The following is a 26,535-nucleotide window of genomic DNA, read 5'->3' on the forward strand; positions in this document are numbered from 1 at the left end:
GCAAATTGTATTATAAATTCCCTCCGGCGGTTCCATCTACCTATTTATTAGCGATCTTATGGGGCATGATGAGCCGACTTTTAACGACTCGGGCGCAAAGAACCGCAGTAACGGGTTTTTACCTTTTGGGATTGTTTGTTAGGCGCGGTTTCCGGGCACTCTGGATCCGCTGGATTCAGACAGGGCTTGCTCTGATAACCGTTCGTTATTCCGGCCCTTCTCATGTAGTCCTCGAGTGTTTTAAAGGGAAACTTGTTGGACTCGACCAAGTTCTTTATCTCGTCCAACAATGTCGAGGGATTGAGATTCGTCCACTTGACGCGCTTGTTGCTTTTCACGCCGCTGTTTAATGAAAAAAAAAAAATAGAAATTTTAATGTCACCGATATAACGAATTTAGTAGTTTTCGAAAAGTAAAAAATTCGTAAGGGAAATCGATTAAACAAATCCACGACAGATCGCGAATTAATGAAGAACGGTACTTCTTCGTCATTTATCATAGATCACGGGAGATTAACAATACTTACGGTATGTGAACGGGAAACTCCGGACCCAAAAGTTTGCTACCTTCCCAGAAACAGTCGAGTGGAGTGATAATGGCGCAAGGAATAATACTGTCGAAGATCTGCAAATAAAAAATAAATGAGAACACCTCGTAAACGAAAGAACAGAATTTAATATCGCTAATGAACGAGTAATAGCGAATTAGTTGAACGTTTTGTTTTTTTTTTCCGCAACAGATGATATATTCCGGAACTAAAAAAATGTACAGGCACGTATTTGAACGGTCTCGAAAATTTCTGTAATTTCAGGGTGATTAAAATGCGGTGGGTTAGTTACTTCCTGCGTTTCTGAAAACCGATCGTTTTCGCGTGGAACGGCGAACCAGACCTAACATGATGCTGCATACCGCAGCGGGACGTCAGCGTCATTATTCAACGCTAATTGCTCATTCTCTCGTCCGGAACCCTTCGCAACCTTGCCGCGTGCGTGTGCAACCGATACGGTGCGTGCACAATTGTTGTACGCGTCGGAGAAGGAGGAGGAACGCGTAGTGCGAAATTTTCCATTGCACGAATTAATATTTTGGCTCGACCGAAATTTACGGAGTAAGGGACGCCAGGTCCAAATAACGATTCGCGTCGTATTGATAAAATGCTGCGGAATGCGTCGAGATGACGATGAGATCAACGTCGGTCCCACGAATGGGATTAACTTAGCCCGATTGAATGCAGATAACGAGTTTGTTGCGACCGCTTTTCGAGCGTCACACGGGTAAACGCGTCGCGGCCGAGAGCTCTGTTTTGAGCGAGCAGCTTCGATACGATACTGCACAGGGTGTAATCTAAGATGTGTCATCTCTTACGTCCCACCGTCGGGCGTAAGGCGAGGGTTACGAAAGAACGTAATGCGCGGACCGCCCTATTCGAGTTTCCTGGAACTCAGAGGTGGGCCCCTCGGTAATGGCCTAGTACCCAGAAAACCCGTATGACGATCGTTAATGTCGGAGTCGGGCTTTAGTCGGATCGGATTTTGTTTACCGCTCACTATACGGAGAAACACCGTTCTCGCTTGCTCCCCTATTTCTCGCTAATTGTTGAGACTGCCGGACCGCAAAAAAATAGCGAGCCATCCAGGCATTTCCTTAAGTTCCCGCTCAGGCTGCGATTACCAGCGTATTGGCGGTGCAAATGGAAGGTAATCGGATCTTCCTGCTTCTCGTTAAAGTTAAACGATAATAGAGCCGTACGTATTACGTAACGTTAAGAGAGAAAGCGAAGGGAAGAAGCAGAGAGCGAAAAAGAGAGAGAAAGAGACAACCAGATTCATGGCCATGCATAAGTTTTCGACGGCGCATAAAAAAAAAAAAAAAAAAGAAGTCCTCTCGCGCGAAACACGTTTATAATGTCCCGGAAGCGGTGGATCGGCGTTCGCGGTGAGATCTCGAGAGACGTGCATTTTTTCCGCCCTCGGGATACCGCAGCCACCGCCATTCTCTAACGCGTTTACTCGTTAGCCTGCGCGCGAAGTGATGTAACCGCGCACGCCGATCTCTCTTCGACGATGCGGATATCGGCTCGGGTCGTTAGAAATTTTTAAACACCTTTGTATGACATTTCTCCGGAGAAAAAAAAAAAAACGAAATGCCTGCCCGATGACATATACGTCATGTTAATTAATCTTCCGACAGTCGTGTAACGTACGACGAACGACAAATGTGTCGAAGCTCGTAAGAATCTTTAACCGTTCGCATAACTCGTATGTTTTATTAAAAGTAATTATGCCGTTACTCGTGTGATTAAATCGATTTTCGGTACTGCTATCGTTTACCACGTTTATTTTCCAATTAATAAACGTGTTATCGCGCTCGAAAAAATTTTCATGTCAGACGTATTATACGCTATATCATTTCGCTAACGACGGCTATCGATGGCTTATTACGCGGACACGTCGTGCATGTGTCACGTGCGCGCATTGATGCCTTCACTAGGGGTCTAATGGGACTGGGAGACGGTGCGTAAACACGTGCTCGCGCGCTCACCATTCATGCTGCACGTGCGCGAGCGCACATCCTCTCTGGTGCGTATGATGCGTATGTGTAATATATATATACATATATATGTATATATAAAAAAAAAATATATATATATGTACAATTACATATATGTGTGCCGGCTATATTACCTGATCGATGTAGTGCATGTCGAAGTTGGGTATGCTCGGCGCGTAACACAAGTCCTTCAGCTTCCACGTGCTGCAAACGACACATTGCATTCGTGACTACGGGGCTTTGCGTCATTTCATTCTTAAAGCGAAGACGATCCACATAAAGATCGGTCGGGCGTATCAACCGAGATTATTTTTATCAGCGTGTTAGCGAGACAGCGATATAAGTTGATTACCTTCGTCACATTTAAACCGCGCGAATAAAAATTAAGAAACAAACAAAAAAAAATAAATTAAATTAATCCACGTGAAATAATTTTTTCGAAGCAGAGAAGAAAAGTTTTTTTTTTGTATAAAGAAAATTTAACAAGGTATTTAAACAAAAATAAATATTATTTAAAGTTTTTTTCAAACAAGCGATTTACAAAATATAAAAATCATCTCTATTTTCTTAGGATATCAAAATTATCTATATTCTCATGCCGATGAAACGAATCCGTCGGGATGATGCGGCATCTTATTATATGTATACGCGAACTCAAAATAGAGTAAACACTATCAACCTTTCGATTCTTCTCCATCAAAAAAAAAAAAAAAAAAAAAAAAAAAATAAAAAAAAGCAACATTATTTCTCATTCTCAGTTCGTCATTTCTTTTGCGCTCAATTATCTTTCTCCCGATTAGTATCACCGGTAACAAGTCGTCTCGAATAACCTCTCAACGTGAGGATTAATTATGCCGCCAGACGGGCCTAGTCTCCCTCTCTCTTTTTCAAATTAATTCGCCTTTCGAATTAAACGCCGGACGTTCCCTTTCCGTATAGAGTCCGTATACAAATGAGAAAGCGCGGTGCGCGGAAGAAAGGACTTACAGATCGAACAGGTGCACTTCTATATTCATCGCAGCCTCCAGCACCGCCAAGTGTTCCCTGAGCGCGGCCGGGTGCAGGATATTCGCTCCTGCGTGCCTCGGTGTCTGGATGACAAGCTGGTGCGTCGAGGCTGATGCCTCGCCGAGCACCTCCGACGCGTAGGTAAGCTCCTTTTGTAACCTTCCACCTTCTGCAAACAAAAGTTCAATCGTCGTTAACTTTACTTATCAACGATACTCGCCAACAAGCTGGACTCGTTGCGAAAGTTTAATATGAAACCAGTGTCACGAGCATTCATATGCTCTTTCGGTCTTGACTTCGCAAAGTCTTTCGGCGAATGACGTTTGCGATCGGCGAGGTTCCCCGAAGAGATATATTGGCCGAGACAGTGTCGCAACACACACGTTTCTCCGCGTCTTTGTACCGGCAAAAATTCCTGGCAGACCATCAATAAAACGTTCCCAGAAACGGACGTGCAAAATAGCGGATCGAAACGCGGTAGGAGAGAAAGATTCGCGATCCGGCTACCGCGGTTCGTTCCCCGGCCAGCGTTCGCGACCCGTGGCTTCCTATCCGAGCGTGCTGCAGGCTTTGCTTCGAACGTTTTAGCAAGAAAGCGCAACGCTGAACGAGCGAAAGGTGCGTGTCGGAAAGAAACCCAATATATTTTCAACGTAGAGGATCTCATTAAAAAACTCCACCTCCGACGACGTAGTCTGAAAGATTTAAGAGGATTCCATCGCGAGAAACGTTCGACATCTCCATCTTTCTGCAGAAAGGAAAGACCTTGCGGAAGAGGAGATCTCCGAGAGCGATCTCGTAAAAAGGAAAGAAGGCGAAATATTTCGAAAGTGCGCGTGCATGTACGAAGCGCCTTTTGCGTGGGGGAAAGGGGATTAATCTCGCTTTTTTTACCAGCCGTTTGAGGAAGCAAGAAGAGCGACAAGGAGCCTAAAGCAGTCTCTGTGCGGAGGACGCGCCGCGATTTAAAGGAGCATACGCCGTATATACGGCGAGCAGTAGTAATGGACGAGGGGCAACACGAGGATGATGGCCGTTGTGCGCGCGCGCGGGGTATACCCTGGTATCCCACCTAGTCAGATTTCACCGTCAAAAATGCCGACGGCGTATTTGCTCGTTCCGCCACGACGCGGTCGCCGTGGACCACCCGTATTGCTCGCCACGCGAAAGTGGTTCTCAAACGGCACTCGTGGAAAAGGACAACGGCGCGAATATAAAGAAACGAAAACGAACCACGTCCCCGTAATCTGGAAAAAGTACGAATCGACGATGTGCGAATGTGGAAGTCCGAATTTAGAAATTAATTGGCTAACTTACTGAAAGCAGAAATAGCTCGTGCATGGACACTGTGAATTTATGGGGATATATCATTTTTTTTTTTCGTAGGTACGTACGTATAGGTGCTTTATTCTCTTTTTTTACTAATTAAAGAAATTATGGTATAAATAATAGGAATGTACTACATTATTTGGTCTTGAAATTGTGTAAAATTCATCAATTTAGATATATCTAATTGTAAGGAGAGATCAATTAAAAAAATTTACAGTAATATATAACGATAATAATTTTAAAACATTTATTATAATTGTATTTAACAATCATAATTATTTCGACATAAATTTATGAAAAATATATACCTAAATAGCACGCAACTAGAACATTTTCGTTAGTTAAGACTAAAAATATTATTTAAAAGAAAAAAAAAGAAATAAAAAGAAAAAACAACGTAGGAATAGAAATAAATCGCGATATTATAAGATTTTCTTTCGTTTCTTCTACATCCGGGATCAAATAACCTCTCTCCTTTCCAGTAAAAAAAAAAAAAAAAAACATGATGAATACTCCAAAAAAACCGGATCTTCAGCTTAACTCTCCATCAAAAATTATAAAAATTGTTAACTTAAATCAAAAAAACTTATCTTTGTTTTTTTATTTTTTTTATTAAACTTTATTGTAAACAATTTTAAAATTTAACATTTTCAAAATAATTAAATTAATTGTACAGATTTCTTATAATGACTATTTTATAATTTACGTAACTCTGTTCAGTTTTATCCACCAAGAAACATAGACTGCGCACAAATGAGTAGTACAATTTGAGCGGTAATTTATCCGTGGGCATGATCAAATATGCCGATCAATTTTTTTTCAGCCGCTAAGAAACTCGTATGATGTAATTGCCGCGACGATGACAGGCGAGCTTATGCGTTTGTGAGCCGGCCTGTAGAATGCGGTCGGGCACTGAGCGTAATAAAGACACTACTCTCTGCTCTACGAAGCAAGAAACGTGGCTTAACGGTGGAAAGCGGAGGAGAGGAAAGAGGTGGAGGAAAAGAGACAAAAAGAGAGAGACGGAGAGAGATAGTGAAAAAGGGCAGCACCGCCAACGGAGGGGACGCTCAGAGGGGGACTAGCAGGCAGGATACACTCGCGAGGAAGAGAGAGCGAGACGGAGAGAACAAGGGTGATAGAGAGAAAAAGACGGGACGAGGGCACCGGGCTTGATTTATCGACGAGGCGTCTCTGTAATTATTTCTCCGTCTCCGTCTCGTCCAACTCTCGGGAGCGAGCGGCTCTCTTGCGCCCCCTCGCCCTTTACCCCCCCGCCCTCCTCCCTTAAACCCGTCTATCTGCACCCTTCCGGCTACCGTGATTGCGGTCGCGCGCTCGCGTCTCCCCGCGCATCGGTCCCGCTCGCTCCGGGGCACCCTTGAATGGCCGCGTCGTCTTTCAGTTCTGTCGGCGCGCCTCATTCACCATTCCTCTCCCCTATTGTTTCCGCGAACTTCCCGCGAGCGGCAGAACGAGGGTGGAATTCGCGCGGGGCTGCATCTGCCGACGACGACAATGTCTTCGAACTTTCTTTCGCGCGACGCTGTGAAAATCTCGAGGGTTAGCGTTTCTTCATTTTTTTTTTTCTCTCTCTCTTTCTCTTTTTCACTCCTACAAGTACTGCAGGGTCAAACCGAAGGGTCAGCCGTCGACGCTAATACGATATCACGATCACGTCTTCCAATTGTGAGAAGGAAAGGGCTCTATTAAGCCGGGAATATAACGATTGCACTATTCTCCGACCGCTGGGCAGGCGATCGACATACCTGATAGTGAAATGACGTTTATGTTCAATGCGGAGATGCGAGGGTTCTCCAGGAAGAGGAAAACGAAGGGGACCGCGCTGGAGTTCCGCCCTCCGTCTCTCGAAGAGAGGGAAGCAGGTGCGCGCTGATCCCCTTCGTTTATATTTCGGGCGATTTTCCGTTCCCACCTCGCTGCGATCTCGCCTTCGAAAGCTAATCAGATTAAACAAATATCGCCGGAGCTTACATCGGTGTTAATTAGATCTGTTTCAATGAGCGCGGTTGGAAATTTGCATAAGAGGTCTTCATATAATACGATTTTAATCGTTGGATTTAATTCACCGGAAATGTTCGACTTGTACAGAATTTTCAATCAACGAAATGTAAATTTATTCGACTCGCAGAATCGGTATCTAGGATAAACTAGCAACGACAGTTTCTAACGGAGAACGAGGAGCCTCTTTACGATGACGTAAGCGGGTCTCGGCTTAAAAATATCCTTCGCGTTGTTATTATTCAAATTATTTATTCTGGATCGATCGGCGCTCCTCGTCAGAGTTGGATCTATTCATCTCCGGCCGGTGCGCAAGTGCCGACAGCTTTATGGCATGTGAAAACGTAAGGACCACGTGGCCGTAGCCTCGTTAGGGGTCCTTGTTCCTGCGACACGCCCCGGCTGGCTGCGTTCGAATCTTCGAGGAAATGCTTAGAAATTCCTGCGTGCGAGAAGAGCGTGCTCGGCCGCTTTCCGTGAGATTGATGGGCGGTTCTTCGCGGCGGCGTTCAATTTCACGTTTCCTACAACGAAATCCGGCCGGTACCATTCCCCGCCGTCTCTGCCCGTCTTCAGCAACCCCGGGAATATCGGTCGGCAAAAAGGGTCGAGTCGACTTCCAAATTTCAATTCGAAGTGAATTTTCAATTCACTTCGTAGGGAAAAAGCGTATTTACGGATAGACGGTACCACGTGGAACGGACCACGATTCTCAAGTCGAGACAGCCTCCGTCAATTATTTCGCGATAACGCATCTCGTAAAAAAAAAAAAAAAAAAAAAAGACGTGAGCCGCAGATGGGTTCCCTGGACTTCGTTTTCTCCCTGTCTTCCTGCCTCTTCACTCCCCCTTTCCCTCCTTGCGCTCATCGAGGTCGCGAGTCAGTACTCGGGTGAATGAGAGTCACTGGGATTGGATGGGGCTCGGTTCCGGTGAATGGTCGCGGTGGGTGGCCCGGTGGGCTCTGTGCGCCAAGCCAACCCAGCCAGCCAGCCAGCCAGCCGACCAACCAGCGGTGGGCCTGCGTGCCTGAGCTGAGCCCGAGTCTCGGATCTTCTCTCCGGAGAGTAGAGTCGAGCCAAGCCGAGTCGGGCAAGAGCAGAGAACTTCGTCGTCGTCGTCGTCGTCGTCGGGCCCCGTAGCTTTCGCCCCCTTGCCGAGTCCGATCCCTTCCGCCGCGGTCGCTCGCTCGCTCTTCGTCGCACTCCCGACACGCTCCGTCAGGAATAGTCGGTAAAAGGGGCCACAAGAGAGTTCCTATATCGAGTAGCCGCTGGCCCACCCTCTCTCGGGCGCGTACCACGCCGCACGCCGTTTCCTTTCTCCATCTTCGCGGGTTCCTCTCTGCCATCCGTCCAGCTAGCGCGCATCAATCGCACGACGGAGCGAGAGAGAGAGCACAACGTCAGCTATTCGCCCGCGAAACGTTTCCATAGAATTCGACAAATCTTTCAGCGGACAATTTGCTCTCGCGGGACTCAAATTAATTTCGAGATCTGATAAACGCGCAACGCACGATACGCACGCTAAAGATAAGCCGGCTGAAATTAATCGGCGCTTTCCCAGAAGGCACGGGTCTTGGAAATGAATAGAAACGAGCGTGTGTCGTAGCTCCGAAGGTATATATAGTAATTGGTAAAAAATGAAAGTCTATTGCGTGCCAGTAGTGGAGGGTTAACATAATTAGCTTCATGCGGTAGCGACTTGAGAGATCACGGCTCTCTAATAGCAGGACGCTATTATCTTGTTACAGGGTGGTCCGTTGCCGGTGATACAATAATATCGTGACGGTGATGATCTGTGAAGTTATCATCTCATTTTTAGAATTTCAACGTTAATAAAGTACGTCAGAGTAAAAATTTCAACTCCCGACGTTTTGCAGAATAGTTTCGAAAGTCAAATATGAAAGATAAAAAATCTAGAGATGAAACCGGGTCTCCTGAATTTTTTTTTATTCCACGAAATTGCAATGTAACATTTTTTTTAAGTTATATTTCGATCGTAAGGCAGAAAATGATTTAGTTTCAAGGAACTTCGCTCTTTTCCTCGTTGATTCGCGAAATTCGGAATTTGAACGATCGGAAATTACAAAAGTAGCCCGATCGTTCCGACGTACTTGAAACGGCCTGTACAGGGCCAAGGAAGCCGCCTTGTCGTTAGTGCGACGAGGATGGACGGAGGACGAAAGCACGACCATGCACGAGGGTCGGCCCGAGTGCTTACATCTTCATTAGGCCTCCATGCCTTCCACCGAGCGAGAGAGCGAGAAGAAAGACGGAGAAAGAGACAGAAAGAGAGAGAAAGGTGGACGCGCGAGAGAGCGAGGCTGAAAGCGATGGGGGGAGAGCAAGAGAAAAAGGGAGAGAGTGAGATAGAGAAGAAAGATCGGAGAGGAGAAGCAAGAGGAAGAAAAAGGGCACGATGCGGGATGGGAGGTGGATGAAGCGAGAAAGGCCGGCGAGAGCGAGCTACAAGATCGTCGTCCAAAGACCTACCGGGAATCTGTTGTTGTTGCACCGACGAACGAACGGACGGACGGACGGGACGGACGGACGGCCGGCCGCATAAACAGAGGATCTCATCTTCTGTTTACTCGCCGTGCATTGTGCACGCGCGCAAACACCCGCGGACCCGCTACGCGAAGCGCGACGATATCGGCTATCGCGCGAAAGGACAGGCAAAGGCGCTCGAGATCGCGGCGCGACGCGTGATGCGGAGGCGCGTTTTTATTTCTCCCTCCTCCCCCTCCCCCCGACACGCACACACGCGCGAAAGCCGGCCGCACGAGACGCACGGACGATAGCCGCCGCGGAAGAGGAACCAGTTGGCTCTTTAATCACGGCTATCTCCGTGTCCATTTCTGCCGTGCAGATTAACTTCAATCTTGACTTAATTTGACCTCGTTCTCTCTAGTTTTTATTACAACCCGGGCAGCGATTCTCTCGTTACCGAAACGCCGAACGTTTAAAAAATCTGAATGATTTCAGAACGCGAGGGAGCGCGCGTCTTCATTCTTCTGGCTCGATACCGTCGAGGAATGTTATTTTTATTTTTCTAGAATCAAGGCACGCGTAGTACCTTGGTCTTTGTCGATTTTTATTCTGGATTAATTTTCTATTTTCGTTTTAATTCTAAATTGTATTGGATATCGAACCGCTCGGAAGAAACCGGCCGAGTGTTATCCTAGCGCTCATTTCGACTTCGCATCCTGTAGTTAGTAGCAGTAAATGCAAATTACGACTTAATGGGCATGTTACGAGCGTTAAGAAGTTGTAATTTATAGGGTAAAGCTATCCAGTACAGCGTTAATAAAACCCGAAGAGAGCAACTCCGTATCGTGCAAAATGAGTTAGCCAATAAGATAAATGTTTTAACCGTAAGAAGAATTAATTAACGATTTACTAAACTCAGATCTTTGATTCTAAAGTCATATACTCGAGCAACTAAAAATACGAATAAAACAAAAACCAACGAAAATTAATTTTTATTAATAATTTTTCAAAATTAAATTCTAATTCCCCAAAGTCAAAATTAAAACCTCAACGTTTCGTTTTTATTTCTCAATCGATGGTTCGATGTAATTTAAGCTGTTATTGAATCGTTCGCTGCATAAATGTGTCGAGGCAAATTTGTTGCGCGAGCTATAACGATTCGCGGCAGATTATTCTCGCAACGTCTCGTACACATTGTTGTTCCTACGATAGGGTGAACGTAAAATAAGTTATTCTCGTCTTTTTCCATCGCGCTGTTCTCTCGTCCCCCTGCGAATGCTAAACGCTCCCTGCCACACACACGGTCGATGGAGAAAAAGAAAACGGATATTGGCGCGTGTGCCATTCACGTTTCGGTTTAACCTTCCGGCAATCACGTTTGCAGAGTGCACGTACGAATTCCAAGATTCAGTAGGAAGCCCAACGTGCTCTTCCCCAGGTAAAGATGAACGGGGATTCAATAACGGCTCGGCTCAACAGTAATCGCGAACGATTTCTGTCCTTCGGAACACGTTTTTCACGTAGTCGAATCTTCGTCTCTTCGAACTTCGACGGTTCGTCTCTTGGACTTTTATCGGTTGCGTAGTTTATTAAAAAATAAGTTACGTTTTTCGCTACGATTGGTAACGCGTCGTTTTTCCTCGCGTCGAAAAATAGCGCAACAGATTTCGGAAGGAAAGAAAGCGCGGCGGTCGCAGGCACCGAGTGCAGGTGATTGAAAGCCGATACTCCGAGCTTGTAGCACCAGACGCAGTTGCACGGTACCGATCCCATCGCTCGGCTCCCAAGGGCGTCAGGTAATACCGTATCAGTGCCAAAATTTTTCTCTACCTCGGCGACGGTCTCTCGCCACGGTTACGATTAAATTCCTGCCCCGTCGTCTCTCGAGAAATTTTTTTTTTAATCGATAAAAAGGTCGCGTCTAGCAAAACTCGCGTTGACAAGACGTCATTTTAGAACGCCAAAGTACCGGGCGTTCTAGCCGCTATAAATTTAAACGACACCGCGAAGGTTGCGATATAATTAAGGAACTTTTGTTACGTCATACAATTTTATAATTATTTAATTTAATTAAAAAAATAATTTTAATAATACGTTATCGGAGAACGTACTCGGGTACGTCGGACGGTTGAGTTATTTACTGATGAAGATACCGGCAAAAAAAAAGTCGAGGAAGAGTTATGCGACATAGCGTACAGTGCGGAAGGTCGAAGGGCGGTAAAGGGATATAACACCTCCAGCAGAGGCAGATGCTACGGGACGGTCGACGTGCGTAAAGATGTGCGTGTACGCGCGCCTGTATCGGTACCGGATATCCGCGAGGTGACTTGCGCCGCGCGTCGTATTCGGTCGGAATATGCGGGCGCAGTCTTTTTAGAAGGGCCGATCAAGCACGAAACGCGCATCCGCTTCCCACTTTTTCCTTTTCTTTTTCTTTTTTTTTTTTTACAAGAATTCCAACGTTAAACTTATATTAAGCACCTTTCGCCATCGGAAGCATTCGAGTTATCAAGTTTTTAAGACGACTTTCAAAGCCGCGTATAAAACTCCGCGCGTGAAAGCCGCGTAACAGAAGTGCGTAATAGTACGTCACACAATATTAATAATAATATAAATTCCTCGAAGGCAATAAACGTTAAGCCACACAATCGCGCAATGGCGCAAGAAAAAGGCCGAAAGAGACGAGGCGAGCCTCGGGCCAGATCGCAAATCCAACGTTCCGCGCCTCCTTTAACGATCCTTATAAATCCTTAACAGCGGCGGGTTTATCGCCGTGACTGCCGGCGGCGATCGGGTTGCGACTTTCGTAGTTGCGGGAACCAATCGGGCGCATACCGAACGATCGTCGCTCGTGAAAGGTGGAAAGAATGGTTTCCGAATGTTTTACCGTCAAGCATATTTCCGCGAAGTGACGCGTTGCGTCGGAAAAATTTCAATCGTGCCATTCGCGATTTTTTTAAAATATTTTTTAATTAACTCTATCATTAATTACGTTCGAAATAAATTTGCTCCGGTCATCGCTATGCATATATCTACTTGTCAACACCCCGCAGCGGGTTTTTTAATTTGTAGAAAAATCGCCGAAAGATATTCGCCCGCAAACACGTCAGTGAAATAATCGAGAATTATCAAACGGAATTAATCCGCGTGATTTTCGTGGAATTTTCGTACGTCTTCTCGATCGGTCCATCCGCGTTATATCGAATTGTCCCGCCGTTATTACCGCAAACGTCGACAAGGAAAAACACTTGTCCTCGGTGTCAAGTTTCACGGGGTCAAGTGTCACGGAAGGATTAGTCCCCGACGCGATCTAGGAGGTCCGCGATATCTACCATCCGATCGAAAACCAGGACACGACTCGCCGTTTCTTCGTGCTAAGTCGAGCGCGTCGAAAGAATCTCTATACAGTTACCCGTGGCATCGACGAAGGCACTTCGCTCTAGCTCGAATGAACGGAATGTCCGTTCGCCCTGTCGACTCGTCTTCTGTCACTGACGCGAAATTCGCTACAGAAGATATTCGTTTCGAAACCGAGGGACACATCGAGTACGCGATACCCCGCGTAATATCCATTTCTAACAATATAATGCACTAAGTATTAAAAAAATTTTAATTTGATATTTATATCATTTTTTTACTATCTTCTTTATAAAATATTTCCCCGAAAAAAACAAAGAAATTTAAAAGAAAAAAGAGAGAGAATAAATGAACCGATTGGTCACTTACCTTGCACCCATAGCTGTTCGATCTTGCTGTTGATTTGCGCGGATTTAAGGGCAACGCAGAGAATCGCCAGCGCGAGGATCGCAACGAAGAGCACCTTTCCGGCATGCCTCTGCAAGAAGTAGCCCAACTGGCTAAGTTGATCCTGTAGTCGCGCTCTGATCCACACTGCTGACCTCTGGCCATCCGCCTTCCCCTGAAAATAAAAGCGAGGACTCGTGATTTTTGTGCGTGACATAAAAAAAAATTGCGCACAATCGAAAACCAACGATAGAAAAAATTAAAAAAAAATATAAAATAAAATAAAAGTCTCAAGTATCAGAAATCTTTTTCAACAATAATCGACGCGTTTCTCCTCTTTCGCAAAGCAAAGCGGATGAGTTACGTTAACTGCCCGTAGGCGGAAATGTACGTTTCTTAAATATCGCGAAGAAATTTGATCGCCGAGTGCGCGCGTACCGAACAAGACGCTCGTGCGTGTCGCGTTTTCGCGCGGGTCTGTGACGATAACATCGTCGAGCGCACCACGTAGCTTCTTTCCAAAAGAGCGGATCAAATTTATCTTTGAAAATGGATATCGGGCGTCGTCGCGCATTGCAATCTCCCGCGAGATTGCGCCGACGATTTTGAGGCGGCCTATGTTCGAGAATAATTCCGGCGAGATAACAGGCGGGTGCGACTGGTTCTTTTTTTTTTTTTGAGGGAAGAAAAATCAGCGAGCGCACTCGTCGTACGAGGGTACGATCGAAAAGAGGAAAGAAGGGAGGGCAAGTGCATCGGGATCTTTAAATTCGACGCGTGGGCTTGTGGAGTGACAAGCGGCGGAAATAAGAAAAAGCGAGAGTGAGACAGAGAAGGTCAGTGAAGGAGAAACGTGGACCAGAAGGGGAAGAGGGTGAGGATGGCGGTCCGGGCTTTTAGAGCGAGGTTACGGCTGCTTAAACGAAACCGAGAGAAAAAAAAAAAAAAAAGGAAAAGAGAGGAGAGAGCGCGAGAGCACGAGGGAGAAAGGACTACGGGGAGGAAAAGAGAAGGTACAAAGAGAGGGATAATCGTGCAAGGAGAGCCGGGACCTCAAGGGGGAGGAGAGGAGGGAAGGAAATCCGCGCTTGCAACATTGCAGACGGCAACGTTGCACACTACCTGGTGGCCACTCTGACAATATGTACCGTGGACCACCCACAACAATACCTATCTTTCGAGTCCGGGTAGAAGGGAGAGAGATGCCTAATTCAGAAAAGGACGAGGAGAGCGAGAAAGAAGTCAGCTGGAGTTCCGCCGCGCGTACACCTCCGCCGTCTCGTTCGACGCCTAAATAAACAAACACGGCTCGATTTGTGACAAACAAGCGTTTAGTTGTAGGTGGCCGACCCGGGGCCTCCAGTTGCACGTGCCAGCGGGTGCTGCAATCACAGTCCTACCCCTTCGCGCCGTTGCGCAATCTTTTAGCTCCGACGAAACTATCGAAACCACGATTTAAAAAGAAAATTAAAAAAAAATAAAATAAAATAAAAAAGAAAGCGCGATCGCGCCTTCTTTCTCGGCGGAGTGTCACTTAGCCACGTGGAACGCTGTGGGAATGCGTAACGCGAGATATAAGAGCGCGCGATAGTCATAAAATTATTTATGATCGCGAGCCCGCGGCCCGCCGTGTGCCCGTGTGCGTATCGCGGGAGAGGGCGAAAGGATCTGTAACGCCACTCCCTTCGCGCCGCGGTTACAGTTACGTTTTAAGAGAGTAACGCGCGCGCGGCTGACGGGCGAAAATATGGATTGCACGCGGTAGGCACGTATCCCGGGGCGGTAGCCGCCGTGCCGGGTATCGGATAGCAGGGTTTTCCAGCCAATTAACTCTTCGTGGCGCGCGGGGGCCCGTGACTCGACGGACCCCGACGAGGGTAGTAGCGCAGGAGGAGGGGGGAAACGAGAGGAGGAGACCCCGGGTAATTCTAGACGCAGCGGACAATCCGCGTCCGCCACATGGTGCGCCGCGCGTCAGCGGGTCCATCGCGAGTTTCGCGTTTCCGCGTGACTTTTGCCCTCCGCAGCGTTTCCCTCGAAGAGAGACTTACGGCTCGAGGGGACCGTGATACCCGGCGATGCCCCTCGAGACACTCGGAGAAATATAGTTACTCTTTGGCTTCAGCTATAATTACGTTCCCATTAACGAATAAATACAGTTAATTCAACCATTCCCATCGTCATAGTAATTACGTTATTCTCTCGGTGTGCCGACACACCTGGTGCTATTTTGAAAGCTGTCGCGTTGAAAGATATTTAATAATTTTTTTTTTTTTACCTCCCAACGTGGTGCTTAACGAGAACTTTCGTAAACGCGCGCAACGAGAATGTATCAACAATATAATTTTTTTCCTCTTTCCTCCCGGTTCCTTTCTATCGCGCGGTAACAGCGCAATAAGAACTAAAAAGACGCGTAAGAGAAATCGGTGTACAATCCGCCCGTCTCGTGAACGAGCGCCGAGGCAAAGATATTCGCGAGCCAGGAAAAATCAGCGCGTGATATCACCCTCGATCAGAAATTAACTCGTAACTTCGGTATCTCAAAGGAACGATCGAGAAATGCGGGACACCCTGTATACCGTCGAGAGAGCACACACCGGTATTTTCACCGACCGTTTCGAGAAAGAAACCGAAAGGACGAAGAAGAAGAAGAAGAAGAAGAAGTAAAAGGAAGTCGAGACGCCACGAGTCGCTCTCGAGACGTCTATATAGCGTCCACACACGCGGAGGGAACGAGGGAAAGGGAGGGAGAGCCGAAGGGGGACAAAGATGGTTCCCCCCTTTTTCCCGTAAGTGGTCTCTCTCACCGCGGGCCTTATGGGGTTTCTCCCGGTGGTGGGCAGTATCTACATATTACAAGCTCGCGGCGCGGAGACCACCGTCGTTGACATAAGATCCTGTTATGCTGTCTGCTATCTCTCGGCGCAGCTCGTGTCGCGCCATAAAAAACATTAAAAGTACGAGTAACATAAATTCGTTAAACGCGGCGGACGGCAGTTGCCTCGCTCCTCTCCGCGAGAGTGCCCTTCTTGAGTGCTGATTGTTCGCTCCAGCACCCTCTCGCCCTCTTCTCGCCGGGATCCTTGCGCCATCCCTCCGTTCTCGTTGCGCGGCGACTTTCTTTATCTCATTGTTCGTCGATTACACCGCCGACAGATCCACGATCGTCGAATTACTTGCGCGAAAACTAATAAAGACGACAAGTAGCAGATCGCGTTTCGTTTTCTCGAAAAAAAAAATATTAAAGAGGTTTTTAAATTTATAAAGCTGAAAAAAAAAACCTAATTACGGCTACCGGAAATTAACACGATTAGTAAAACTGCGAGCTTGAATAAATACATATATATATTTTTTTTTTTTAGTCGCATCGTGAATTTCAGAATACTACTCTGTGTGCGCGTGTTCACGTAACTCACCGCGATACGCTATGCCGGATAAACGAAGAGATTCTTGCGGTAGGTACGGCTCGAAAGTGTCCGCAAGAAACTCGATCCGGCCGGCGCTCTAATCGACCGAGGAATTCCACGGCGATGTCTATTCGAAAGGGAAATCCAAAGGTCGAATTGCGGTAACGAACTTTTAAGCACTCGCTCTCTTTGCATTTCAACCCCGTGACTAACTTTGTATCAAAGTCTCATCTTTGTTTTAAAAATTACACTATGTATTTCGGTATCGCATTAAAGAACTCTAAAGCACTCGACACAAATTAAAAAAAAAAAGAAAAAAAAGTTAAAACGAGATAAAAAAAAAAAGAAAAAGATGTCAAAAATATTGGAGGAAGAAATGATTTCGTTGAAACGATCATTTGGGAGAAGACGTCAACGCGAGGAGAACTCTATTTGAACTTTCCGGAGACTTGGGGGATGCGCACACGTGTGTGCACGCATACACAACGGGAGCCAGGTACAGGACGAGCACGACGGGCCGAAGATGAAAGGCGTCCGAAAACTGCGCCAGCTCGTGTGGGCGTGTATCCTTCAGCAAGGATGAAAGGGACGGACCGACCCTTGGGCGCATCGGTGTCCGGCACACTCCTCCTCGGTCGTTCCTTACGAAACTCGAGGAAAAGCGTGACCGTCGGTGTCTTTAAGATTTTCCACGTGTTAAGGACGCGTGAAAGCTTCCTGCCGTTTCACGAAAGTCAAACTCGCGGAGGAGCAGCTCGTGAAAGCTGTCATTTTGCACCCGTGTGAACCTAAATCCGGCCAGCCTCTCCTATCGCGATCCTTCGGCGAAAAAAAAATAAATTGTACTCCCGTTGGACGTGGCGAGCTCGGAGTTTCTAATTTGCAGGATTCAACGAAATCACGATAGCTAATTCATCGGTCTTGTCTTTCTTTATTTTTGCGGAAAGAAGAGAAGAGTGCGGTAAAGACGAGTCTAATCAATTGTTTAATTACAGAGATCTGATCTGACTGTTCGATGGCTATTTTTGGTTTCGTAAAGCTTGTTGGAGATGAAAAGAAAAAGGGAAGAAAAACGAAAACGCTCAAAGTGCATTAACATGCAATTAAAATCAACGTAAATGTCGATTTAGAGATAGTCTACCATTTGAATGATCTTTCGCATGCTATAATTCACGTGAGATAATCCTGTATTCTCCAACAGATAATTTCCTATAATCGTACGTTATATGTATATTAAACCTTCGTCATGGTACTCCCTTGCTCGGAAAAATTAAAATATCCTTGTATGCAATTATTTTAAATCGGGTAATTTTTCGTTAAACAATTTTTTTTCTTTTTTGAATAATCCATTTTTATTATAATTTATTATAAAACTTTCCGATTATAGATTGTTGGCTAGATTGAATCGAGCTTGAATTCTCGTTAGATAACGAAGCGTATGATGCAAGCATCAATGAGAATCTTTATGTGTGCGTAAGTTGATAATAAGTTTTGTATCAGGCGGATAACGTGCCTAGACAATCCTAAAGTAAACACGGACCACACGTGTTGCGCGTACGGTACGTTTTTACCTAAAAGAAGATGCAACCGCATTCCACGACAGTCAGACTGCAGAGGGGTAAACTTCTCGGAAAAGTAGAATTAAACTGTATGCCTTCTCTTCCCTCCCCGTCCTTGAGTTGTTTCCAGAGGAAAGAGGGACCTCGCCTGTCCCAGTTCCGTGACTCACGCTGCACACACGGTATTTTAGAACTACCGTGTGTCCGTTCGGCAACAAAATTGCGACTTTATTTGACGAAAGTTTTAAAGGGATGCGGTTTGTATAAAATTTCAAAATCACTTTTAATTTTTATTAACTTCAACGAAATAAATTACGAATATTTTTCAATCAAGTAAAATACGTACAAACATAAAAAAAAATAATAAAAAATAGATAACATTTATGTCAAGTATAAATTGAATGCTGTTTCTTTTTCTTTTTTTCTTCTAAGTAAAAATATTTTAGAGTTAATTTATCTCGAGGGGAGAGATTGTTTAAAAAGAAATACGTCGCGCTTTAAATCCGTGTTATTTTCAAAGATTAATTCCTCAACCCTTTATCGGTCGTTTTTGTTACGTCGAGCAGCAATTTTCGATATTGTAAAAATTAAGTTCAGCCCGCTTTAACGTGCAAGATGGAACGTTCCGAGACACCCTATACACAAGTTTCCATGGGTCGCCTTCGAGGCGGCGTACGCGCTGCACGCCTCCACCCTCTCGTAGGTATTATTAGTGTTGGAAGTCTCTCACACGTAGTGTCGGCGCCCTTTAATCTCACTCTCACACATACACGCGTGCGTGAATGCCCGGTATTGTGGAGCCGCACCGAAGACGACCGCTTTCAGCTGCCAGAAATTAAGACACAGATTACGGAATAGTGCGCCCGTACGCTATTTCGTGCCGCTGGAATTCAGCATTTATCTTCGATCGTGATCTTTACGGGCGATCGTCTCGGATCAACGGTGGCAACGCGCGATGCGTGCGTCGAGAGCCCCGGCATCGATAGATTTCCGTCGTAAACACCGCGTTCGATCGACGACATTCGGAATCGAGAAGATCCTGTTAGGTCATTAAACGACAGGTATGCCATTACCGAAATTTTATTACGAATTTTATTGTAAGTAAACTTTTTTCTCGTACGTAATAAAAACTTCTCTTCGAATAAGAAACTCGATTAAGGAAAATATATTTTTGGTAATTATTGTAAATTCTAAAGTCGACGTCGAAACGTATGAAATTTTTTGCACAATCTTTAAGCGTGAGATCTCAGAAAAAAAGTATATTAATAAATGTACAAAATTATCTTTATAAAAAGAAAACGATAAAAAAGTTTTTCCGCGTCAATTTTTCTATTTTATTAACTCTACTTTATTAATAATTAAAAATTAGCGTCAGCTCTTCGTAACGAATTATTTTTTGCCAAAAAAAAAGCGTTTCTTTTACCTTTTAATAAAGATAATAATAATTAATGATTCTTCCTCTAAGAGTGATGTTGGAATAATCAAAATAATAAAACATTTTTTTTTTTTTTACATCGATCCAATAACTTATCCGCAATGAAAAGCGTTTCTCCACGCGCAAAATATACGGACGTCGAGATAATGGAGCAGGTGGAGATCAGTACTTCATGGTTGAATCGTTCCCGGGGAACGTAAACAAATTGAAGTAAATGAACTCTGGTGAGCGAGAACGCGTGTGTGTGACGCGGTGTTGATAACGGATCCAAGTATTCTGTAAACATTCGGGTTGCGTGGACGCACGCATGAATACGTGTGGGTGCGGTGCAAGGCCAAGGTTGATCCGATGCGATCAAGTTGCAGTCTCAATGAGAATAAATCAATTTTGATCAGCGCGCCCGGCGCGTTTGGACCGTTCCGTTAAAAGTGAAACCGCACCGCCGGACTCGAACGACGAACGTAATCGAGAAAAATAGATACACGCGCAAATTCGAGAGCGCGATCATCAATTCTTTCTGTCGCGATAATCAGTTCCCCTATTAATCAAAAGTTATCGCCACGAATAACATATAATGATCATTAAAAAAATTTTTATCACGTTAGGAAAATGTCGACGCGTAAAGCAAGACGGTGTAAGATACGAATAATATAGTAAAACGTAAAATTATCGTAGCTAAAAGTATCGGTTCTTGGTTAATGAGCGGCGGCGTACAATCGCGATAAATGTATCTTTTTCCCTCGGCGTTTGTATTACTCCCTGTATCGAATTAAATAGGTGTCTTATCGAGCCGGGTCGCTCTAAATTAAGTCTGCTTCTCGCGAGGGCGAGGTACACGGTGGGAACGTCAAAAACTGGGTTGATAGCATTATTTCCGACGGAACACCGCCACACGCTCGCACACGCGCGCTCGCGCGCCCTTCGATACTCCCCGGCACCGACAAAACTAATTCATCACGTTCCATTATCATCCCGCACATAAATTCTCCCAGGGGAGTCGGTCTTCTCCCTTCTTTGTCGAGCGGCGAGGAGAAAAAGACGAAGAAAAGGAAGCGGGCCCGTATGCATGCGTCTCCGCACGCACACGCGCTCACGCTCGCCTTGTGGAGGCCGGGGCCACTGACTCACTGACTCATTCGGCATAAACGCGAGGCACGAAGAGGCTCCTCTTCGTCCGAGCCGCCTCGTCGAGGAAGAAAAGTGGAGCATCGACCTCGAATTTCAGCCTTTTTGCCCTTTCGCCGACTGTCACCGCTACTACTTCTCCCTTGCCGACGATCGGCGCTCTCGATTGCACAATCGTGCTGCCGCCGAGTTTAAAAAAAAAAAACTTTCCCAACTCTTTTCGATCTAGCACGAGATTTCGTGACCCCCTCCGTTCGTCGAAATTTAAACCGACGCTAGGACGAGTTTGGTTTTTCCACCGCGAAGTCGCGCGGGATTTCAATTCTAACGCGAGGCCGAGATGTCGACTTGAAAATTGTCAACTTGACGAGAGCTGGAGCAAACATAATGTCATTTAATATATTGCGCTATTTTTTCTTTTTTTTTTTTTTTAAACGATTAATAGTTGTTCCAGCCGATATTTTAGCGGATAGACGTTCATTCGGTATGCAACGAACACGAGCGAAAATACGCGATTTCAACGGGACGACCCGGTACATCCGCGATGTGGAAATCGCTCGTGCGACCACCCAGCGCGACTATCACGAGCAAAAAGTTTGCGAGGCTTGCTACTCGCTTCGCCTCTTATTATAGGTGCGCGTTTCTCAGACCATCGGCCGGGATACGTCGAACGCAATTGAAAATAGCACCAACGTGGATTTCAACATGACATCCTTCGTCACAGTAGGCACATATAAATTAAAGACGCGGACAGATGGAAAATAAAAATGGGACTGTAAAAAAACTTGGCAGCTCAGTAACGAGAGATGAATCACCGCCAGCTACATCTTCATCGCATTTCAGAAATGTGGCGGTTCTGCCAGAAGAAAAGTACAAAGAGGCGAAGCGATAACTAGTTATCTATCCACAATTTATCGTTCAAAAAGAAAAAAGAAATAGAAAAAGAAGAAAAAAATCCAACATTTTCCGTCAGCTGGCTAGAATAATATCTTTTGCGAATTAAAAAAAAAAAAAAATAATACGAGAGACAACACAGTTAAGGGAAAGACGCGGCAGTCTCGGTGGAGAACTTTCAGAAGACCGATCGATGAAGGAAAGCGAATCGATTCGATCGTTCCGGATCGAAGCGGGCATCCTCGAAAGGCACATCGCCATACCGTCCGCTTCACGTGCCACGCACATTTTCGTTCGCGGCAAGGATCTCGGGGCCCGATCTCCCAACGGCCCCGCGCGCGACAGGTCCCAAGAGATTCCTCTCGTTACAGAAGAAATGCCAGGGATGGCCGCGTCTGAGCCTCGGCAGGAAGTCTACCCTTCGACTCGGTACGCCCGAAAGACGCACTCACGTCTCGACGGACCACCCGCGTAAAAAAAGTTGATCTCGGATCCCGAGAGACTCGGCGCGTCGGCGTCCCGCGATTTCCGGTTGCGCCGGAAAGTGCCGATGCTCGCAGATAAAATTGCGTTACGTTTAAAGGAGAAAAAAAAGAAAAAAAAACTAGAGATCTTAAAGAGCCAGCGGTCCTAAATAAATAATTTCTATTATACGACTCGTCGATCTCGAAGGACCGTCAGTTAAAGTTTCCCTCCACCGGGAAGCTCCCGAGTTGCAAAACGTTTCCTTCAACCGTCGCGCACGGAGTCGCGTTTCTTTCGGCGAGAACCGTAACGGACCACCCAGTTCTAGATTTTTTCCCATGACGTAATTAAGCGGTTCGCGACGAAGCGAGGGGGAAACGGCGGGCGATCCAACGATCTCGTGGGAGAAGTATGATTTTATAGCGGCGGCAACGGGAGTCATCGTCGGTAATGCCGCACTCGAACCCCCCTTTCCGATGAAGAAACGATAAGGGGGCCGGGGTGCGCCGCTAACCGCCGTTAAAACGCATTTTCGATCGTTCAAGTGCGCCTTGTTAATCGGCGATCGAAGATAGCGCGCGACGCCCGGTAGGAAATAACGGCGCCGTTTTCGCGCGCGGTCAATATAATTTACATCGAACTGGATCTCGACACGCGGGCCACCAAAAGGGCTGCGTCGCGCTGTTATCGGTTCGATACTATTTCGCTATTATCTGTTCGCAACGAGACTTGAACAGATCCGTTCCCTTGTCCCCTTTGCCCCTCTTCCGCGACGCGGCACCGGTAATAGGGAAATTACCTCGCCGTCTTAATTAGCCGGTTGCCGTAATCTAGGAACGTAAATACGACCGTTAACGTAATGTTTCACGCGTAAATAACGAAGGAGATAAGCGGCAGATGGCCGAGCCGGACTCTGGCTTTATCTTCTTCCCTGCCGCGTTTTTTTTTTTCTTTTCGAGCGTATCTACGATTTCGAATTTTCTTATCGAATTACTCGCCCGTTCGCTCCTAATTGGACAGGCTTAGTTCCGGTACATCGCACGAACGTGCTTGTATCCTTTTTTTTTTTTTTTTTTTTTTTTTTAATTGCGAACGATGCCTTTGAAACTGTTGGCGATTTAAATGTCCGTGCAAGAAACGCTTAATTCTACAAATAATTTCTTTTATTTTTTCTTGTTTTAGATTCACTGGCGTTATCGCGTCGTATTACCTGTATGTCTATTGTACGTTCTCGTGATAATTTTTACAAAGAAACGACCCATCGGATTATTACATTGCAATAAATAGAAAGCGGATCCTTCCTCATTAATTTGTTAATTTGTGTCCCATTAAAATAATTATTGAAACCAAGATGAGAATTAATGACGAAACCAAGATGAGAATTAATGATGAAGAATGAATAGAAATTCGGTTCTTACCTTCTCAAGCTGATCCAACGCTATCGCGGCGTCCGTCCAGCTGGGCCTGACGTAAAGATCCGACTCGTGCCGGATCCTGGCGCGTTCCGCCGCCCTCGAGTCCTTGTCGCCCTCCGCGTCACCATTCTGCCGCGGGCCCTGCGATCCAGAAGGTCGTCCCGCTAGGATCCCTGTGGATATGGGTCCGGACACGGAAACCATGATCCGTCATGCATCCGCCCGCCGCGCGCGATTACAACTTTCCGAACTCGGCTGCCCTTGGTTCTCCTCTCTCTCTCTCTCTCTCTCTCTTTCTAGCTTTTTCTCTCGATGGGTGACGGATCCTTTAGGTTCTCATCGATCTTTCGCGGCGTTCCAGCTGAAATTCCGACCACCTTCGAGGCAACAAGTTCGACGTTCTGATATCGGTCCGTTTCGGAGGATGGGAGTAGAAGAAAAGCGAAGGACGGAGAAAAGAGATCGAACGATCTGGTTCTAAAGCGGATCACGGCGTCCTATACGACGTTCTCGCACTCGCACTGCCCGCGCGCTCGCGGGGCGGGGATGGGGTGGAAAGGGGGAGGGGGGACTTCGCAGCACCTTATTCGGAGCACTTCTTCACTGACACTGCGCGCCCGCGGTGCGGAGGCTCGCCTCGCGTGAAAACGCGCGACAAGCGGCACGTGAGCCCCCGCGCCTTCAGCTCGAAATTCGCACACGAGGGACAGCGAGCCCGCGACGCGCATGCGCTCGCGTCCAGCCGATGTATCCGCGCTACGCCGGCCACGGGAGATCGGTTTTTAGGTTACCCGCGCCGCACGTAGATACGTCCCTCTTCGTTGCACTCCCTATCTATCTCACTCTACCCTCTCGCTCGCGATGCACCACGAAAGCGGCCAGGCGAGGGCGCGAGAGGCGAAGGTGCGCGCGCCCGCGCGGGTAAAGAAAAATCGTGCCGCCGCGACGCCGTAGACGTCTTCTCTTTTTTCTCCTCCGCACGTTGTAAACTCCGCGTTCGACGTTCACGTGCCGCGCCGAGCGAATCGACGAGACTCCGGCTGAGCCCGCTCCGGGACCCGGCTCGCCGCGCGTTGTCGCACTGTCACCACCGAGAATCGTCGCCGTCGTCGTCGTCGTCGCCGCCGTCGTCGTTGTCGTCACCGCCGGCGTCGGCGTCGTCGTCGCCACCGCCGTTGTCGCGTCCGCAAAGCTTACGACGGGCCCTCTGCGCGGGCCTCTGGGACGTCTTGGTAGTGCGTGCTCCTGCGTGCAAGTGCAACGACGGACACCGGCGTTCACGCGACCGCCACTTAGAGCAGTCTAAGTCGGTACTAAGCGAAACGCGCTGCCACATTTCCTTCGTGGCCTGCCTGCCGCGCCGGCCATAGTTGACGACCACTCCCCTCTTTCTCGCTGGCGCTCGGACTCTCGGATCGGATGCGCAAACATTCAGGCTCGTGTGTAGCCGCGGGCCCCCGTATCGCGCCCACGCCGGGCCCGGTCATCCCTCTCAAACGGCTCTTCCCGGCTCCGGCTTAAATAATTCTTGCAGCATTCTGGCGCCGTTTGCTGTAATTACTGCTGCAACGTATGTATATATAAGTCTTTTTTATCCTCGCCAATTTTAATTTGGATTTATCATCCACATTTATTTCAATGTTACAAAGCTCGACATGTATGATGATCCAATATGTTCAACTTCATCAAAATTAAGAGAACACAAAATACTAGAAACGAATTGATAAATATTAAAGTAAGAGTTCCAAAAAGATGCCAAAAAAAAAAGGATTACAAACCTTGCATCGACTGTCCAGGAATCACATTAATAACCTCCAAAGTTCATTGTTTTAACGTCCTGTTAATCAGGGTGTCGTTGTACGCGTTCGATTGATCGATCGGGGGAGCGGATGAATTTGCCCGCCGATCGATGCGCTACTGCGACCAGAAGTAACGTCGCGCCGAGCGAAGCCGAGGAGGACCGAAGCACCGGAGACTGGGAGACGATTGGCGGAGGCGCCTTGGCGTTCACGTTGCTAGGATACTCGGGGACTAGCGAGGGGAGTCGACTCTAGACCACACACGCGTTCCCATTTTCCCTGGAGCAAAAACATTACCCACACCGAGAAGCACGGGCGACACACGCGCGCACGCACACGCCCGCACGCACGATGGATGCTCACAGCTGCGGCCCGCAGTGGTGCCTAGGCGCAGGTAAAACCTGAACTTTTTTTTTTTTTTTTCTTCTTTCTACGAAAGTCTTATCTAGAAAGACACCCGAACGCGCTCTCCGCGTAATTTCAATTCGCCAGCGTAGACGCGGCGCCCATCTTCGTCGGGGAGAATCGCCCGAAGCGGGAAATCGCGGAATTTCTTTGAAAGCGTTCTCTCGAATCGCGGCGAGACGCGGCAATTTTCTTCTCGGCTAACCCGCCTCCGAAACGGATCTGAAACTCGCAGGCCGGGCTTAGAAAACGTTAGATTTTTCTCGCTTCGCGCGGCCTCTAATTTTAACGCGACGAGACGTCAGAGCGTCTTATTTATCCAGACGGATGCAGGCGAAAAGCGATTTTACAGATAGTTAGAATAACATTTTTGACAGCTTGGCGTTCGTCCCGATCTATCCGCAGACCTAACGACGCGTACGCGTGTGCGTATTCGTGCGAGAGAACGGAGTGAATTTTTTAACAGGTCGAGTTTGAAATACTTAGAAGCGATTAGCGGTCGAGACGTCTCCTTTGCGACATTTTCTAGCATGATTTACAGGTGAGGAAAGTTACGTCTCGCTTCGTCGTAATTTCTATTAACGTTGAAGCGCATAATATCGGAATGAGGAACGCGATCGTCTCTCATTATCTTTCTAATGTCTCAAGTAAAGCGTAAGTATGCGTACCATTTCCATCCTGGGCAAAAGTAGTCTCGTGAGATAATAGAATCTCCTGTTAAGATTCGGAAGCAGGAAAGAACGAACTTTCTATCAATATGCACGGCTTTTCGCTGATATATCTTTCTTCTTTTTGTTCCAAGCGAATTTTCTGTAACAAGCCAGAATGTTCGGTTCATAAAATCCCTTTTAGGCACCACTGTGCGCCAGGTCTTTCTTTCTGCTCCT

General features: G+C 46.8%; 1 protein-coding gene across 1 annotated transcript in view; it reads right to left on the reverse strand.

Moving 5' to 3' along the window:
* Positions 1–25,653, reverse strand: part of Ptc (protein patched) — a 33,944-nt gene extending 8,291 nt beyond the window's left edge. The window contains exons 1-6 of the mRNA XM_070656492.1: positions 23,448–25,653; positions 13,127–13,319; positions 3,538–3,727; positions 2,685–2,754; positions 527–624; positions 123–342 (exon numbers count right to left, since the gene is read on the reverse strand). Of these exons, the coding sequence (XP_070512593.1) occupies positions 123–342; positions 527–624; positions 2,685–2,754; positions 3,538–3,727; positions 13,127–13,319; positions 23,448–23,648 (972 nt within the window). The 5' untranslated portion in view covers positions 23,649–25,653. The remainder of the gene's footprint in view (positions 1–122; positions 343–526; positions 625–2,684; positions 2,755–3,537; positions 3,728–13,126; positions 13,320–23,447) is intronic.
* Positions 25,654–26,535: the final 882 nt, after the last annotated feature.

Source organism: Cardiocondyla obscurior, linkage group LG05 (genome assembly GCF_019399895.1).
Source record: "Cardiocondyla obscurior isolate alpha-2009 linkage group LG05, Cobs3.1, whole genome shotgun sequence".
NCBI lineage: Eukaryota > Metazoa > Arthropoda > Insecta > Hymenoptera > Formicidae > Cardiocondyla > Cardiocondyla obscurior.